Source organism: Pelobates fuscus, chromosome 4 (assembly GCF_036172605.1).
Source record: "Pelobates fuscus isolate aPelFus1 chromosome 4, aPelFus1.pri, whole genome shotgun sequence".
NCBI classification, from domain to species: Eukaryota; Metazoa; Chordata; class Amphibia; order Anura; family Pelobatidae; genus Pelobates; species Pelobates fuscus.
The window spans coordinates 117280881-117299110 of NC_086320.1; the positions used below are offsets into that span (position 1 = coordinate 117280881).

General features: G+C 35.7%; 1 protein-coding gene across 1 annotated transcript in view; it reads left to right on the plus strand.

Moving 5' to 3' along the window:
* SMCHD1 (structural maintenance of chromosomes flexible hinge domain containing 1) overlaps positions 1 to 18230 on the plus strand; it is a 181109-nt gene that overhangs the window by 73661 nt on the left and 89218 nt on the right. Inside the window, exons 18-24 of the mRNA XM_063453045.1 lie at positions 233 to 310; positions 400 to 519; positions 2405 to 2549; positions 7932 to 8028; positions 8198 to 8270; positions 13553 to 13692; positions 15416 to 15550. Of these exons, the coding sequence (XP_063309115.1) occupies positions 233 to 310; positions 400 to 519; positions 2405 to 2549; positions 7932 to 8028; positions 8198 to 8270; positions 13553 to 13692; positions 15416 to 15550 (788 nt within the window). The remainder of the gene's footprint in view (positions 1 to 232; positions 311 to 399; positions 520 to 2404; positions 2550 to 7931; positions 8029 to 8197; positions 8271 to 13552; positions 13693 to 15415; positions 15551 to 18230) is intronic.

An 18230-nucleotide genomic window follows, 5' to 3' on the forward strand; every position in this document is an offset into this window, starting at 1 on the left:
ACCCATCTCTGCTAATGGGTTGAGCCTACCTTTTTTATATTTTGTCAGTGTCTGTGTGTGTTTTGTCGTTTTTTTGTTTTATATCTTGACTGTGCATTATGTATTTATAAAAAGTAAGTGTACTGTTTTGTTACTTTTTAACAAGGTATGTAATAGTGAATGGGGAATAATATAAAATAAGTGCAGTTCCACTATGAGAATTTTACATAATTTACCTCTTTATGTTTTAAAGCAGCAGGCAGTGATAAAGAAATAATTTCACATATTAGCCAACATGGTGGCAAGTGGCCTTATTGGTTTAAAAAAATGGGTAAGTCTAAATTGTAAAATCTTCAACTCAACTTGTGATCTTTTTAATCTTTTCATATTTTTCACAATACTCTCTTTTTATTTTCCTAGAAAACATTACTAAGCTTGGATATTATACACTGAAACTTCAGGTTGTGCTAAATGAAAGCAATGCAGATACATTTTGTGGACGACCACTTCCATGTAAACAAATTAACTTTAAAGTTGTTGGTAAGTTATGTAATAGGTCATATAATGTTTTGAATATAAATAACCCAGCCCAAGTTGTGTGTGCACATGCAGCATGCATATTATGAGCAAAGTTGATATCAGGCATCAAAACTGAGAGTTTTGGCTGCCTGATTGATAGCTCTGAAAGACTGAATTAGAGCTGCAGCAGATTATTTATCTATTTATTTTACAAAATATTGCAGACTTCTACCAGACAGTTGGTGCAGAATGGTCACTGCACCATCAACTTTGCAATGAGTTGACAACAGAGTTGTTATGGTGCTTAAGCTTATCCTATAAGATACATGGTTACCAGCTATTGCAGTAAATGTTATCAACTACTCTTATAAACTGCATAAAGAATAGACCAGCATTCAGAGGGCGTATTTCCATACCTATACGCTACACACACGGCTGCAACATTTCAGCTCAGACCAATGTTTCTCTAGTTTTTAAAGTACAAGGTATCATGTGACAAGGAGGGAATTACATATGTACAACAAGCTATTATAAAATCATCTTACATTGTTACTAGTTAAAGCAATTTTGTTAAATAAATCATGACACTGTGTCATATGTCATGTATTGCTCATCTGAAGTTGTATTTACCTAATTTTAAGACCTGCTAAGGAACAGGTGACTTTTCTTGTGTGCTGATATGTAAAACCATAGAATTCAAAGACGGTGTATTTTATATTTTCCATGACTATATATGTAAAAATGTGTGTATATGTATAATATAACATATATATGTAGTAGAGACAAGGGAGTAATGCAAGTGACACAATTCAATAGACACAACGATGTTGCAAGTAACACGAGACTCAAAGGGGGTGCTAGCAACACAAGGTATGGTGAAGGAAACAAGGGGTATAAGAGACACAAATGCATACATTTGTCATAATGCTTTTGTCAACATATAAAGCAATGTATGAGGATATTATGCAACAAGTTTAGAGGATTTTATTTTATGGTTTGTTGCAATTATGTAATTTATGATTGTAATTCACTTCCTGTGACATAGTGCCCTGTACCTGTAAGGCTTGAGAGGTTTACTGATGTGTGAGGTTTGAGAGTCTCAATGGAATGGTAACTTTGCCATGACTGGGTTAAACTGACAAGTCTATTCTGTATGCAGTTGGCTGGCAGTGGTGATCTTTGCCGGGGGGTGGGTTGTGAAAATACATTTTGCCTTTCCATTTATATATATTCTTAATACATTTGTCATACCAAAATAATGACATATAATTGATTTGCTTGTAAATGTATGTATGCTTGTCTTTCAATTCAGGTTTAATTTACTATGTAACTGCTAAATGGTACATTTATTTACTTTGAGAGCTATTATGATCTTACCCTCTGCCCCCCACATTTGCATCCCCATTCCCAGAGGGTGTAATTTTTCCAGCTTGGGTAAACTTTCCCAAAAGTTTCCTTTCCTATATAAATAAACATGAAAATGTCCTGTATTTTTCCTGTAATCATGAAAACACTTTTGGGGAATATATATCACTATAATGAAGAGCAGCAAAACTGCAGCTTCACATACTCTTCCCTGTCACTTATTCCTGGTTTAGGTGTATATGCTGATTATTGATAAGCAAATAAAGGGAGCAGCAAAGTTTTACAATTTTAAAAGGATCTATACATTTGTAAGCAATTTTGCTAGCACAATGTATATATTATTTTAAATACTATTTTTTGAATTGCTCGTTCTAAAGGTAACTAACAAAGCATAACATTCACCCAAAGAATACTCCTTGAACACTGTACTTCTTTTATGATTATCCTCGAAAAAGCTATATAAAATATAACATTGTTGTTCAAACCAGATGTTTTATTAATTATTTGAAAATCACAATTCTTTTTTTTTTTTGCTTTTAAGAGGGTAAACCATTCAGGTTTTCCGTTGGAGTTTTGGATCCTCCATTTCGGATTGGTGTTCCATTCAACATACCTCTGATATTACATGATGAATTTGGTCATCGTACATCACCTGTGATTGGCATTAAACCACTTCTTGAAGCAAGGTAATGCTGAAAGTTCTCTTTTCATCTCAGGTCAAACAAATACTTGAACAAAAGAGTTAGTTATATATTGTTTTGAAAGCTTATTATTCACGTATATAATTGAGGGATTCTAGATTGTTCTTTAACCCCTTCCGGATGCTAGACGGAAAATTTCTGTAATTTACTAAAGTTAACCCCAGATTGCCGCAATCGCAGGGTTAACGCTCCTCCAGTCTGCTTCAGTATTCGCTGTCAGAGCAAGCACATGTGCTGCAGGGACTCCTGATCCACCTCCCTGCTCATCTTCTGCGTTCAGTGTGTTCAGTGTGAAGTGCAGGGAGACGGATCAGTGCTGATTGATTTTCCCTGTGTAAAAAAATAATAAAAAAAAAAAGTAAAAGTCAAATCCAACCCACCTTTCCACTGCTTTATTAAAATTAACCCCTTTACTGTCATTTGATCATTGACTTTTGTGATCAAAATAAAGATCAGGGTATTTTACGGTAATCTGATATATATATATTTTTTAACCCTTGACGGTTAACTTTTATTTTTTTTAACCCTCAGGAGTTAAGTTTTTTAAATTAATTTAAATATTTTACGATTATATGTGTAGCTAGCTGGGGAGGGTGGAAGTTAGTGGGGAATTGGGGAATTTGGTGTTAGGCTAACTAGGGGTTAACATTAATTTTTTTAAAAAAAAGGTTTTAATAACGTTTCAAAAAAGTTTAGAAAAATCTCACCCCACTTTACCCAGTCCTAATAAAATTTAACCCTTTCCCTGCCAGTTGATCACTGCCTACAGTGAACAGTATACAGATCACATTATTATATTGTGATCTGATTTATTAAATTTTTTTTATGGGTAGTTTTTTTTTTTTTTTTTTTACCCTCAATTTATTTTATTAATTAATTTAAATATTTTCAAATTATATCTTTTGCTAGGTGGGATATATGGGAAATTGGGGAATTTACTGTTAGTGCTGCTTACTGCTAGTTAGGGGTTAACAGTAAAATTTAAGAAAGTTTAAAAAAGTAAAAGAAAATTGAATAAGTTAAAAAAAAGTTTAAATACAAGTTTTAAAAAGTAAAAAAATAAATTACAAAATGCTCATTACCACTACACCTGGAACAAACTAGCAAAAAAATTATCCCACGCTAAGGTTCAAAATATATCTTTTGAATTACTCCAGGGTGTATTCTTTAATAAATAGTATGTGTTTGTGTTTGTGGGGAAGTTTCAATAACCAACCATCTAAACTACTCCAAAATGGAACATGGACACAGCGTAAAACTTCAAAGTTAGAAAAAAACTGAATGGCTGCGTCTCAAATGTACCCCTTTAACATTTACATGTACCTGGCAAAGATACATACGGAAGTATTGTTGTACTCAGGCGACACACCTGAGCAACATATGAAATATACCCTGGGATTTCCTCGTTAAGAAATGGTATGCCTTTATGGTGTAGTTGGAATATGTAGCCTGCTCAAGTGCTCCAAAGTGGGACACGGACGCATCAAAAACCCTCCATGAAAATTCACACTTGAAAACCTGAACTTGTCACGTCTCTATTGCAGCACTGTAACTTCACAAAATAGTGTCTATGTCAAACATTGGGCATATTGTTTTATTCAGAAGATGTAACTGACCATAATTTGGGGGATTTTATGACCGTGGTTCATATCAAGTGTAAGAAATACTCAGCAAAAATGCAACATGCATGTAAAAATGCCTTTTTTTTTCCTCTCACCACAAACATTGACATAAATTGGTGAAAAAATGGTGACAAGTTAAGGCACAATATACGCCATATAAGATACCCTGGGGTGTCTGCTTTATCAAATGGAAGCACTTTGTGGGGTTATTTTAACAGTGAAACTGATCTAATACCCCAAAATGAGACATAGGCCCGTCAAATCCATCTATGAAGATTATGCACATGCTGTTATTGCCAAAACGGGGGGGGGGGGGAGGGGGGGTTGGCATTTTCTTATAATTAATAATTTTCCTAAGTATATGTGACATTAAATGAAATCCGTTTTGGCCCTCTAAAATACGGTATATAATATGTGTTGGTGCAATAAATGACAAAGATGCAAATGGTGTTTGAACACAAAAAGCAAAAAATGCTTGTGTCCTTTAGGGTAAGACAAGCTTTTGAAGCTATGGGCACTATGGTTTTCTATCTAACTGTTTTCTAGAACGACGGGAGGATTTCGGTACTTAAATAATCTTAAAGTAATTCTTATTTCTATCTTTTGTACATAATTGGGATCAACACAGTTCAAGAACACATTGTCAGTACTATAATAAATAGACTTTTAACCCCTTAACGACACATGACATGTGTGACATGTCATGATTCCCTTTTATTACAGAAGTTTGGTCCTTAAGGGGTTAAAACAGAATAACCCCAGCTGTGCCGATAGCTGGGGTCATCTGATACAGACAGACACTAAAAAAATCTTTGAACATTGTATCAACTGCATCATAGTTAGCCATTATTTGTGGCAATATTCCATAAAGACTGGGACTTCAATAACGTTAACATTGGGACTAATATATTGAAACATATTGTTATATACGAACTGTTGTTTTCTACTTTTATATTTCTTAAAGACGTATTCCACACACCATAACTACTCCTTGCAATCTATTAGATTTTATCTAATAACACTTTTTTGCTTTACATTCAGGCTTTAAGTGAGAGCCTGTTTTTTTCAGTAGAGTTGTATCACAGCCATTACTGCCTATCTTAATTGAGAATTTCATTCTCACCTACAATTGTTTTATTGTAGGCTCACCTACAATTGTTTTATTGATGGCACACCTTTGTCGGCACACCTTTGTCTAATCAGCATCTTGATATGCCACACCTGTGAGGTGAATGGATTATCTCGGCAAAGGAGAAAGTGCTTACTAACACAGATTTAGACAGATTTGTGAACAATATTTGAGAGAAATAAGCCTTTTGTGTACATAGAAAAAGTCTTAGATCTTTGAGTTCAGCTCATGAAAAATGGGGGCAAAAACAAAAGTGTTGCGTTTATAATTTTGTTCATTGTATTTTCCAAAGAGTAATGCAAATATCGGTAAACCAAGCCAAAAGGGAAACATTCAATAAAAGCGTTACACGTTAGTATAAAACACCGGCACAACTCAACAATATTTTAAAAATTTAGATAAGGAGTGTTGGAGGTTTGGACAGGAAACAGGCACCTATGAACATATTTTGTGGTTTTGCCCATGCTCTTAGGGCCACCCGATGGAAATACATTTTTAAGGGGGCTCGGTCAGCGCTGTGCGCTTTAACACTGCGACGGGGCCCCCTGAGATGACATCACAGCTGGGAGGAAGTGACTGCCCCGGTCACTCCACCCAGCTTACACCGTGAGCCGGGCAGGAGGAAGATGAGGGAGTCAGGCTGAGCCACCACTGGACCCCAGGGAAAGTCACCCTCCTGCCCCTAAATGGTAGCAAACCGTAGGGTGACTAAAACGTTGTGTATGTGTGTCTGTGTGACTGTTTCTCTGTGTGTTTGTATGTATGTCTGTGTGTGTGTGTATGTGTCTCTGCATGTGTATCTGTTTGTCTGCATGTGAGGGGGAAGGTAGACGTATGGTGGGCTTGCGGGTGGTAGACGTATGGGGTGGCCCCAGGGCAGTTTTCGCACCGGGGCCCCGTGGTTTCTAGTTACGCCTCTGCTCTCGGATATTGTTGGGTTGGCTGCATTTCTTCTTAGAGATCACTAAGCAGAGACTCTTATGGTTTCTACTAAATTAAGCGAATGCCTTAATATGTACTTTTTGGAAAAAGACACTTATACCAGCTATGGTTCAATTGGAATACAGAGTTGAGAACACAAGAGTGACAGAATAATTATATTGGGGAGCAAATAATAAAAAAACAAAATCTAAAATTATGGGAACTCTGGTTTAAATATTGGAACTCTGGGAAAGGGAAGTAGGAGGGATTATTTGTTCTGAATTGGAGATCTTCATGCAGGATTACTATTAAATTGGGACAGTGTTATATACAAAGTTAGATATTATTAATTAAGTACTAGGAAGGAACTTATAAGCACCACAGTTTAGCTTGAGTACTGTATGAGTTCTTTCTTTTCTTTTTTTGTGATCCACAATTGTGATCTATAATTTAGGAGTCTTCATTGCCGATTTATATAAAGAGTAAGAATTAGACTAAATTAAGTATTAATCTAATAAACTATTAACCACAGCTTTGAATATCTTGGTTAGCTAAATATTATTTTTTTGTGTTTTTTTTTAATTTCTGATTTGATATCTTTTTTTTTTAAATATATGTTATAACTTATTTCTCTGAGATTATTAGGAATCTAACATATACATTAGATTATCATCATTTATAAGGAAAATGAAAGGATGAGAAATGTAATAGGTCATGAATGAATTCTAAAATTTGCACTGTACTCTCAGCTGTTGTAAATTTGCATAATACATAAATTTAAAAAAAGATAAAATACAGGACAGTCGAATAGCAAACCGAGGTTAAAGGAGCACAGAGTAAAAACAGGATGAAAGAATAAGCCAAGGTCAGAATAGGGGAGATCAGTGAAGTAAATGACATACAGGCATTCTGTCATTAGAGGTGGCTGGACTTCAGTGTCCGGTGTCAGAAGTGCCAGGAGAGGAGCCAGACATGGGGATGATAGCATTGAGCTGAATCAGAGCATCACGTGATGATGTAAGGTAAGTACCAGTACAGACAAGCTCATACGCTGTTGATCACCGTGGTATGCCTGCACAGGAGTTTTAAGATTATAAACTTGTGCAAAATTTTTATCATGTGTATCTGCTCAACAACTGAATGCTAACCAAACATCATTCAAACATCTCTATAAGTTCTACCCAAAAAAAATAAATGACATCACTTTCATTCACTCTCTTCTATTGAGATGTCAAAATGAAGGGAAAATTACAAATCAATTGTAATGGAAGAGAAACTTACACGTACAATTGTTTATTAAGTGCCAACATATTCCACAGTGCTGTACAATAGGTAAACAAGACAAACACCTAATTATGTAATCATTGGGTGAAGAGGGCCCTTGCTTGGTGATTTTAATTTCAATATCACAGTTCTGTATGTTTTCATTTGTGACTCTGAAAATCAACTTTGGCTTTGTAATATTATTTAAATTAAGCCTTAAAATGTATTTTAAAATAATGTTGTTATGGAAGCATCATTTGTTTGTAGGTGTTAAACATTTGTTTTATTTGATTCCATGCACATGCAATGAACTTACACTTGAGTGAAATGCAATGACCTTTAGAATGTATACGTGGTTGACTGAGACTTTGAACATGAAAGGACAGGTCCAAGTAAACCATTATTTGTTGTTTTTTTTTTTTTTTTACCCAGTGGTCTTACAGTTCAATATGAAGCATTAAATGTTGATTCGGAATTCATTATCAGAGATGTAATTGCCAGAGGACACTTGAACAATTGCCAAGGGAAGGTGAGCCAAATTTACTAGCCATCAGGGGGGGGGGGGGGGGGGGGAGGGGGGAATTAGTGATTTAATAATATTTTTAAAAAAAATCTATATTAATATTATATATAATATATTATTAATGACCATATTTTTGGTTTGTTATGCTGTTCTTATCCGTTTTTGTTTTCAACAGAATTTCTCGTTAAAAGTCATGCTACCTGGTTTAAAAGAAGAGAGTCAGACGATCAAGTTACGGTTTTTACCTGGTACATGTTCTCTATGCTTTTTATTTTGTAATTAATTTTTTAGAGAAATATTTCTTTATAACCGGAAAATACTAATTATATATGAATATATGACTTTCAGCCATGTGAGTGAATTTTTAAAGTGAACCTGTCAAGCTCTAATCTCATGGATGATGATCTTACATTCAAGGAAGTGTACCTCTAGGCCATAGATTTTTTTTTTATACTCATCAGCATGTGTGTAGACTAAGATATATATTTACCTGATGGTTGCTTTCATGTCTTCAAACATGTGGGAGAGTTATCAAGACAAAAAGAGGTGCTATTCTAAATAATAGCAAATCCCCATGAAAATAAATAGAATGTGTCTTAAAATTAAGCTGTAATAGAAATGTTGCATTAAATTATCCCCATGTACATTGACTACATTATATACCACAAAGATAAATTATGTATTCCATGTAAATTTTCAAGATATATACTCGTCTCACTTCGGTTCCAATGCCGCCATCTTCAGAGGTTTGGGAGTGTTACTCAACATGTAACAACCATCTCCAGTCCGTCCTCTGCTTTCATGCTGGCATCTAAATGGAGAGACGTTAGTCACTCCGTTCCTATACTCCCTTGCCAGCACTAGCAGCATCACCTGGGGAGTTTCCGTGTCCTGTGGTTGCTATTCTTGGGAGAAGAGAAGAAACCAAGTGGTTTGGGGAGTTACAGGTTCCCTTTAACATTTAGCACTTTACCCTAGAAAAACACGTTTTGCCTTGATACATTTTCCCCATTGTGTCTAGAAAAAGACAGTGTTTTTAAAGAACTTTTACTGCCAAGGGTAATTTAATGTGTGTATTTCTCATACTAGTGTTACAAGCAGTTGTTTTTTACATGATGTTGGTAGTATTTTACTGATTGTAAGTCATACCAGAATCCAAGACGCACCCATTTATTTTAGCAAGAAAGTTGAAAGGGAATAAATATAAAATAATCTGTACCATAATTACAGTAAACTTAAGCTGTGTATAGTGGATGAGTGTGTGTGTAGTGGATGCAGTATGTTTGTGTATAGTAAACTAATTGTCTGTGTGTATAGCATGTTTCTGGGTATAGTAAATTCATTATGTGTATAGTGGATGCAGATTATGTGTGTGTAGTGGATGCAGTGTGTGCATTTGAGGGAGTATGGACTTTATTCTATGTGGGTGAGAGATGAGCAGTTTGATATATTTTTTCAATTATTAGCTTTATTTAAGTTTATTTTCTCCTTTTTGCTTCTTACCTGTGGCCGAGTGGAAGGGGGTTGCAATATTCCATGATGGTCATTTGGTACTCTAGAGAATTCTGCTTGCAGCTCTATTTTCCCCAAACATTGTGCATCTTTGGTGTGTTATTTTTTCTATGCACTACAAATTGGAAAAGAATAGCATAAACATTTTGAATGGAATCTGCTCAATTTTAGAACAGGGAGAACTGCCCTGAACTTTCTAAGCCCCAATTTTGAAATTCTAGTAACAATTCTCTACACACTGTATAGTGAATTGACCATTACTGCTTCAGTCTTCGTTGATCAACTGAAAATGCACATGGTGCTGTCTGTGTCAGACTTTACATTGATTTTTAGGCATATAATCGGAGATCTAAAGCATTCATGTGCATGCATTTTTAGAGTTCTTGTATTTTAAAAATGCCATTTGCAATGTGAAATAGCGGCGTGTTTTCTTTAAGTAGGTTTATTAAATTCAAAAAAATAAAAGTGCGCTATACCTTAAAATTTTTAAAGTGCTTAATGGTGAAAGTGTCGGTGCACTGTGCAATTTAGGATACTATTAGCATAATATTATTAGAACAATGTGCAAAATTTGCAATAGTGGTCTGTGCAAAAATGTAAAAACCACTTACTAGGGAAATATGGATATCACTCTTATTGCTTCCAAAGGTATGTGAGAACATGGCAAAACAGAAAAAATAGACATAGTATAATACTGTATTACATGGAATAAAAATAACCAAATGGAAATTAACTAGAAAAAAATAAGGAGAGAGCAGTAAGAAGTCTGCTCTCACTTATTCCACTTATATCCACTAATGGGATGAGGTGTAAACAGAAACCGGAGTGTAGCAGCTTGAATGCAGAACAATACTTTATTCCAAACAGACTAAAATCGTTCAGTACATGTGAGCGTATGCTCCCTATTGTCCACCGAAAATCCTACCACTTTGCTGTAGTGCAGCTTTCACAATCCGCGGCTAGCACTGGCGGTTTTGTGTATAAAGATCGGCACTTGCTGGTAGTTCTTCCAGGAGGCGGAGCTACGTTCTATGACGTCAATGCGTATACGGATATGATGACTCGTTTCGCCTTAGACGGCTTCCTCAGATCACGTCATTCAGCTGCCATCTTCTATTGTAGTTCCCAACATGGGTGTTACATTGCAGTCTCATTTCAGTCTCAGGTTTATTAAATTGTCAAAAATAAATAAAATACATTACATAAACAAGAGGTTGAATAATACTCAGCCGTATATTGCCTCACAATCTGTTACAGCTAATGAAGAAGAAATATAGACACCACACAGGATAAATGTTTTATTTTTATTATAATTTACATTATCAATGCAGTAGGAGCATCAGCAATACCTTGATTACAAGTTGCGTATTGCAGTATGCAGTGATTCATTTTGATTGCACACACAGACAAACTTTTAAGAGTTTTCCTCTCTTGCTTATATCTGAAGCAATACAAATCCATATGATAGAGTTTAACACTTAAAGGACCACTCTAGGCACCCAGACCACTTCAGCTTAATGAAGTGGTCTGGGTGCCAGGTCCAGCTAGCTTTTACCCTTTTTTTTATAAACATAGCAGTTTCAGAGAAACTGCTATGTTTATACTGAGGGTTAAGCCAGCCTCCAGAGCCTCTAGTGGCTGTCTCATTGACAGCCGCTAGAGGTGCTTGCGTGCTTCTCACTGTGAAAATCACAGTGAGAGCACGCAAGCGTCCATAGGAAAGCATTATGAATGCTTTCCTATGCGACCGGCTGAATGCGAGCGCGGCTCCTGCCGCGCATGCGCATTCAGCCGATGACGTCGCGAGGAAGAAGAGGAGGAGGAGGAAAGCTCCCCGCCCGGCGCTGGAGAAAGAGGTAAGTTTAACCCCTTCTTCCCCCCAGAGCCCGGCGGGAGTGGGTCCCTGAGGGTGGGGGCACCCTCAGGGCACTCTAGTGCCAGGAAAACGAGTATGTTTTCCTGGCACTAGAGTGGTCCTTTAAAACAACTGATGTTGTTTGAGAAGGATGTAAGTGGGCTGTCATAAATAGCATAAGATGTGCCTGAAAGTGAAAGATGCAGAGTGGTTGAGAATAGCCAGAAAAAGAAAACAAATAGAGGAGCGACCGTAAGCACACAAAACAGCAGAGAAAACATAGAAATATACAGCTGCAAATATAAGTATAGCAGGAGTATTTAAATACAATGCATAAGATCTTAAGATGTGTGTTTATATAAAGTTTTTTGTAGTGTGTCAGAAAAGCAGTATCCACATTAGGTCCTTTACTTATGGTGTTAAAATATTTTTGCACATATATCATCATTAGGTCCTTCACTTATGGTGTTGAAACAGAAATGCTTATTCAAAGAATCAACAAATGAAAGCAACAGAAAAAAAGGTTCTCCATAGAATCTACTCTCTGCTCTTAATTTTAACCCTCTAAACGCCGGCGGACAGCATAACACGTCCCCACACACACACATTCTACGTTTATATTTATGTAACATTTTTACATAATTAAGTCATTTTATTAATTACAATTTGCGGGACCTGCCTGATAACCCAGGCAGAAAGTCCAGGGAATTTAATTTGCTAGCACTATATTTAACCCTGTAACTTTCCAAGACACCATAAAACCTGTACATGGGGAGTACTATTTTACTCGGGAGACTTCGCTGAACACAAATATTAGTTTTTCAAAACCGTAAAATGTATTACTATATTGTCCGTGAAAGTGAATTTTTTTTTTAATTTTTCACACACAAATAGCACTTACACTGACAATGTAATCGTTGTGATACATTTTACTGTTTTGAAACACTAATATTTGTGTTCAGCGAAGTCTCCCGAGTAGAACAGTAACCCTCATGTACAGGTTTTATGGTATTTTCAAAAGTTACAGAGTCAAATATAAGTCTTGCGTTTCAGGTTTTTCACATTGAAATTCGCCAGATTGGTTACGTTGCCTTTGAGACCGTATGGTAGCCCTGGAATGAAAATTATGCCCCCATGATGGCATACCATTTGCAATAGTAGACAACCCAAAGTACTGCAAATAGGGTATGTCCAGTCTTTTTTAGAAGCCACTTAGTCACAAACACTGGCAGAAATTGGAGTTCAAACTAGTTTTTTGCATTTTTCTCCCACAAATATTAACGCTAACTTTGGCCAATTTTTTTGACCATGTGGCTACTAAAAAAGACTGGACATACCCCATTTGCAATACCTTGGGTTGTACTTCTTATTCCTGGGCTACCATGCTATATTTGACCCTGTAACTTCCCAAAACACCATGAAAACCTGTACATAGGGGGGTATTGTTTTACACATGAGACATTGCTGAATACAAATATGTGTATTTTATTGCAATAAAAGCAAACGGTATTATTACATTCCTAGTTAAAATGTTGTGTATAAAATGTCATGTAGAACTAAAAAAAAAAGCAAAATTTTTAATTTTCTCCCGTTTTAAAAATATTTTATTCATATAAAATTGTGTTTCATAGCTAAATGTTTGTTAAATGAAAGCACTGTTTTCCCTGAATAAAATATTATATAATAAGTGTGGGTGCACTTAATATGAAAGAGGTGAATTACGGTTGAACAGACATATAGTCAGATTCCAGGTTTTGTTTACGTTTTGTTTTGATAACAACGTGTACATTTGGCCCAGTCCTTAAGGGGTTAATCTAAATATTCAATTGAATAATAGAACTTTTTTCAGTGAAAAACAAAAATGGTTCTCGGTTGCCATGTGAATGAACTCTTCTTAGTAGTCACCAATGGTTAGTGAGCAATTTAATACACTATCAGAAGATGAAACAAACAGTGACTCTTCCTGCCAAAAGATTTGAGTATTACTTTACTTATTCTGCCGAAAGTGACCCTGCAAGAGTTCAAACATACCACTTTAAATGCATAATACTGCAAAGTTGCCGTAATTTTTCTTTTAGTTTGCCTTAGTTTCTCTTTTGACTGTGTCAGCTATCAGATAACATAGTAATTCATGAGCATCCGTTATTTCCATTCCTTCCACAGGACCCCCCAAAATTCTGAAAGTTGATCCAAAGTCTGATGTCCTGGATGCAGAGAATGGCACATCTTTGTCTTTTCAGATTGAAGTTTTGGATGAAGCAACAAATATTACAACTCAACCAAAATTAGTCGTTCAGTGTAAGGTGAGTTTACATTAAATGTGCTAAATGCATTTTCCTTGAATATAGCAATAATATACATTTATTAAATGTATATAATGGGATTTTATGGAAAGTAATTTTTTTTCCACTGGTCCCCAACATATTTTGGACCACTATTTAATGTGAGAAAAATGTCCAAGGCACATCAATTTTGTTTTCTTTTTACATTTATCAGCAACGTGTAAATGTCACATTTACATGAAGGATAATTAGAAATCTATGTTTTCTTCTAGCCAAATTGATGCATTAGTTGTAATTCTTTGCCAGATGAGAATCTGTGTAAATGCACACATTTGTTAAAAAAAGAACACATTTTAAGGGTGCTTTTCAACTCAGTACAGCCGAGATGTCAATGTTTGTGTGGTACGTTTTTAGGGTTATAACCTTAAGTGAGAATAGCTGGGTATTCAAAGTGAATTAGAAATGTAAGGCCAAAATACCCAAACTGAAAATAGAAATGACTTATTATTTCTAATGAGATATTTTGGTTTTTAAAGTTTTTAAATTTTAGTGAATAACTTTGTTAGATGTGTTTTGAGATATAATACACTAATTGAAAACCACACATGTATTTTGCTCAAATCAAAGCATTTCTGCTCTATACCTCCATATAGTTTTGCATTCAGTTATTGTGCCTTGCTCCCATGGACAATACTTTCCATCTTTTTCACTTTAATTGCACATTAATTTTACAAAGGGTGGGCCGGCTGTTTTTTTTTATTAATTTGGTTCCTTAAGAAGCAGTTGGTATCAGACTTTAATGTTTTTATTGTTTAATTTTGGACCTCAGTAGTAGAAAGAGTCCTCTTTTACTTTACTGATCCATTAAATATATCCACGGTGTAGAGAAAACTTACCACCAATTTGGTTTTGGACTGCCATTAAGGGTGGGATCAGTGTGATGTGCAAATTATACAAAAAGTATAGGTTCTTACATTTTCTGGTTTTTTGTTGCAGTTTGTTATAGTTAGAAATAGGTAGGCACACTCAATCAAACTTGAATAGAAAAGTAATGATACAAGCTATTTAAAGTCAGGGTGCTCACTTAAATAGGGTCCTATTCCCAGAGGACGACAAAGAATATTAAATCGAGGAGCACACCAAAAATATGAAAAAAGCTTTATTATTGGATGGGTGCAAAAAGGATCAATATCTCACAATGCATATCAAAGAAATGCAAAGCACAATTCATATAATGAATATGTACAGTGAACAATCAGAAGGAGGCTCCCTTGATAAAGGCATCTTTTTGCTGAAACTTTGGGGGCTTGCTGATTGACTTTTCTTCCTTCCTCTCACTTATTCTGATATGCATTAGTTGTTCTTTATATTATTTTGATTGTGATGGGTTGTTAAGATTGGATATCTCTATGAATTTATATTTACATTGGTAGCCAAGTATTCATTTGCCATACATCCTGTTTGGATATTATCATATAACTGATGATTGTTCACTGTACATTTTCATTATATGAATTGTGCTTTGCATTTCTTTGATATGCATTGTGAGATATTGATCCTTTTTGCACCCATCCAATAATAAAACTTTTTTTCATATTTTTGGTGTGCTCCTTGATTGAATATTCTTTGTTGCAGTTTGTATCTGCCTTTTCATACAAATTTATTGTATTTATGTAGTATTTTGTAAAATGTGTAAATTATTATTGTTGGTAACCCATGTTTTTTAATTCCTGACACCCCACAGTTCACTGGTGCTCCAAATCTTCCAGTTTACACTTTGGATTGTAGCAATACAGGAACTGGCATTTTAACTGGGGCTGCTCTTAGAGTCCAAAATATAAAAAAGGCACAGATATTGACAGCAAGGATTGAAATACCTGTAAGTATTACCAATATATTTGTGTGTAAGTGCATAAAAGCAAATTTGAGTATTTTGTAGACATTCATTATCTCATAAAAGTGAGTACACCCTTCACATTTTTGTAAATATTTTATTATATGTTTTCATGTCACAACACTGAAGAAATGACACTCTGCTACAATGTAAAGTAGTACGTGTACAGCATGTATAACAGTGTGAATTTGTTGTCCCCTCAAAATAACTCCACACACAGCCATTAATGTCATAACCGTTGGCAACAAAAGTGAGTAAACACCTAAGTGGAAATGTCCAAACCCCAAATTTAACACACCTGTTCCCCATTCACACCTGAGACCTTGTAACACTAGCGAGTCACATGACACTGGGGAGGGAAAATGGCTAATTGGGCCCAATTTGGATATTTCCACTTAGGTGTTTACTCACTTTTGTTGCCAACGGTTTAGACATAAATGGCTGTGTGTTGAAATATTTTGAGGGGGCAGCAAATTTACACTGCTATACAGGCTGTATACTTACTACTTTACAGTGTAGCAGTGTCATTTCTTCAGTGTTGTCACATGAAAAGATATAATAAAATATTTACAAAAATGTAAGGGGTTTACTCACTTTTGTGAGATACTGTATATTCTTTCATAATCTGTTTATTGAAAAACATGAGTTTGTGCACTAAGTTTGACAAAGAATTTTCTTAAACAGATTTTATGCTTCATACCTTGAGGCAGATCCTAGTCTTGGCAACAGGTTAAAGTTGGCAAGGTTGTAGGTGCTGGTCCCATTTTATCGATAAGTTTTTATTTCTCCCTCCACCTAGCTATTTTTGCAAGGAATTTTCTAGTCTATTACTCAAAAATAGATTATGGTAAAACTGCAGGTATCCGTCCGCCAATTTGTAATTAACATATAACAACATTCCTTAGCAACTGTCAGGAAACCTACCTCTTCTTCTATTAGGCAACCTTTCAGGGTCTTCATGACAATTTCTGGTCCTTTTCTCAAGATGACATAGTCGCATCAAATAGAAACCTTTGTTTCAAAAATGATGCGATCACATCTAGTTCTAACACCCTTAGAGCCAAAGAACTCTGAACAGAAAGTAGTCAGAAAGTTTAAAGAGCCCTCGTTCTCTGACTACCTCTCGTGGGACTTGAAACCCTGTTTTCCACTATCTGCACAATGCTCAATGCACAACTATGGAACCTGCTCTCCTGGAAAGATTACAGAACGTTACATGGTTACTTTTAATGTACCAAAATCACAGTAATTGTTTATTTTGTAGGGCATCTTTGGGTAATACAGGTGCTGCTTTTCTGTGCTGATTACTCTTTGGAAGCAAAGCCAATCATGTACAGGTCCTCCCAATTTAAGAAGGCTCTCAGGCTGCTCTGGGTCCTTTCGTGGCAATAAATAAAACTGGGGTACGTGATCGGCCCCAAACTAAATATAGACCTATCAGAAGAAATACTCTCAATTTTAACTCAAATTACAAGTCATACAATTGTAACTGAACTTTCTCAAAATTCTGGCAAACCTATGCATGGGGGGTGTACTCAGGAGGCCTTGCAGAAAACAACCAACAACAGGCTCCCCTAAATGACACACAAATGTGTGTGTAAAAATGAAAATTTAAAATAAATTGGGATATGTAAAAAGACCACCAAAGGAAGAAAGGCAAAGAAGATATGTCAAATTTGAAAAATACATGTCAGAAGTTTGGCATTGCACTCCCCCCCCCCCCCCCCCCCCCCCCCCCCCCTACATAGGTGGTATCACTGTAATCAGGAGATGATGCTGAACACATATTGGGGTGTTCTTTGTCAGTAACATAACAGTTACTGAGAATCCATGCCTAAAGTAAATTACATTGGCCGGCTTCAAAAAAGTTCCCAAATAGGACATGGGTGCATGATGACCAGGTGTGAAAATTCCATATTGGAAAACTGGAATGCGCACCCTCCAAATAAGTTATTTTAGTCCCCAGAGAACCCGACACACCTATACATGGTTGGTATCACTGTATTCAGGAGATGTTGTTGAACACATATCGGAGTGTTCTTTGACAGTAACACATAAGGAGCTGATAATCCATGCCTAAAGTACAACGTGTGTGAAAAAGAACACAAAAAAATGACTACCCAAAAGTTTGACAAAGACTGGGGGTAGAATTAGTGCATGGAAAGTGTTAAAATACCACAATTTGAAATACCCTAGGGTGCCTACTTTTTAAAACTATATGGTTTGATGGTGGTAAATTACATTGGCCGGCATCAAAAATGTCCCAAATAGGACATGGGTGCATGATGACCAGCTGTTAAAATTCCAAGTTGGAAAACTGGAATGCGCACCCTCCAAATAAGGTCTTTTAGCCCCCATAGAACCCAACACACCTATACATGGGTGGTATCATTGTACTCAGGAGATGTTGCTGAATACATATTGGGGTGTTCATTTGCAGTAACCCTTAAAGTTCTCAGTACATGTATTCTTAAATTGGTATGTGTGTCAAATAATTCACCAATTTTTTTTTTATTTTTTTAAATGTGGCATAGATTGGTGGTAAAATGGTTGCTTGAAAAGAATCAAAATACCCCAAGTTTAATACCTTAGGTTGTCTTCTTTTTTAAAAATATATACATGTGAAGGGTTATTACAGATATCACTGTTACAGTGTAACTTTCGT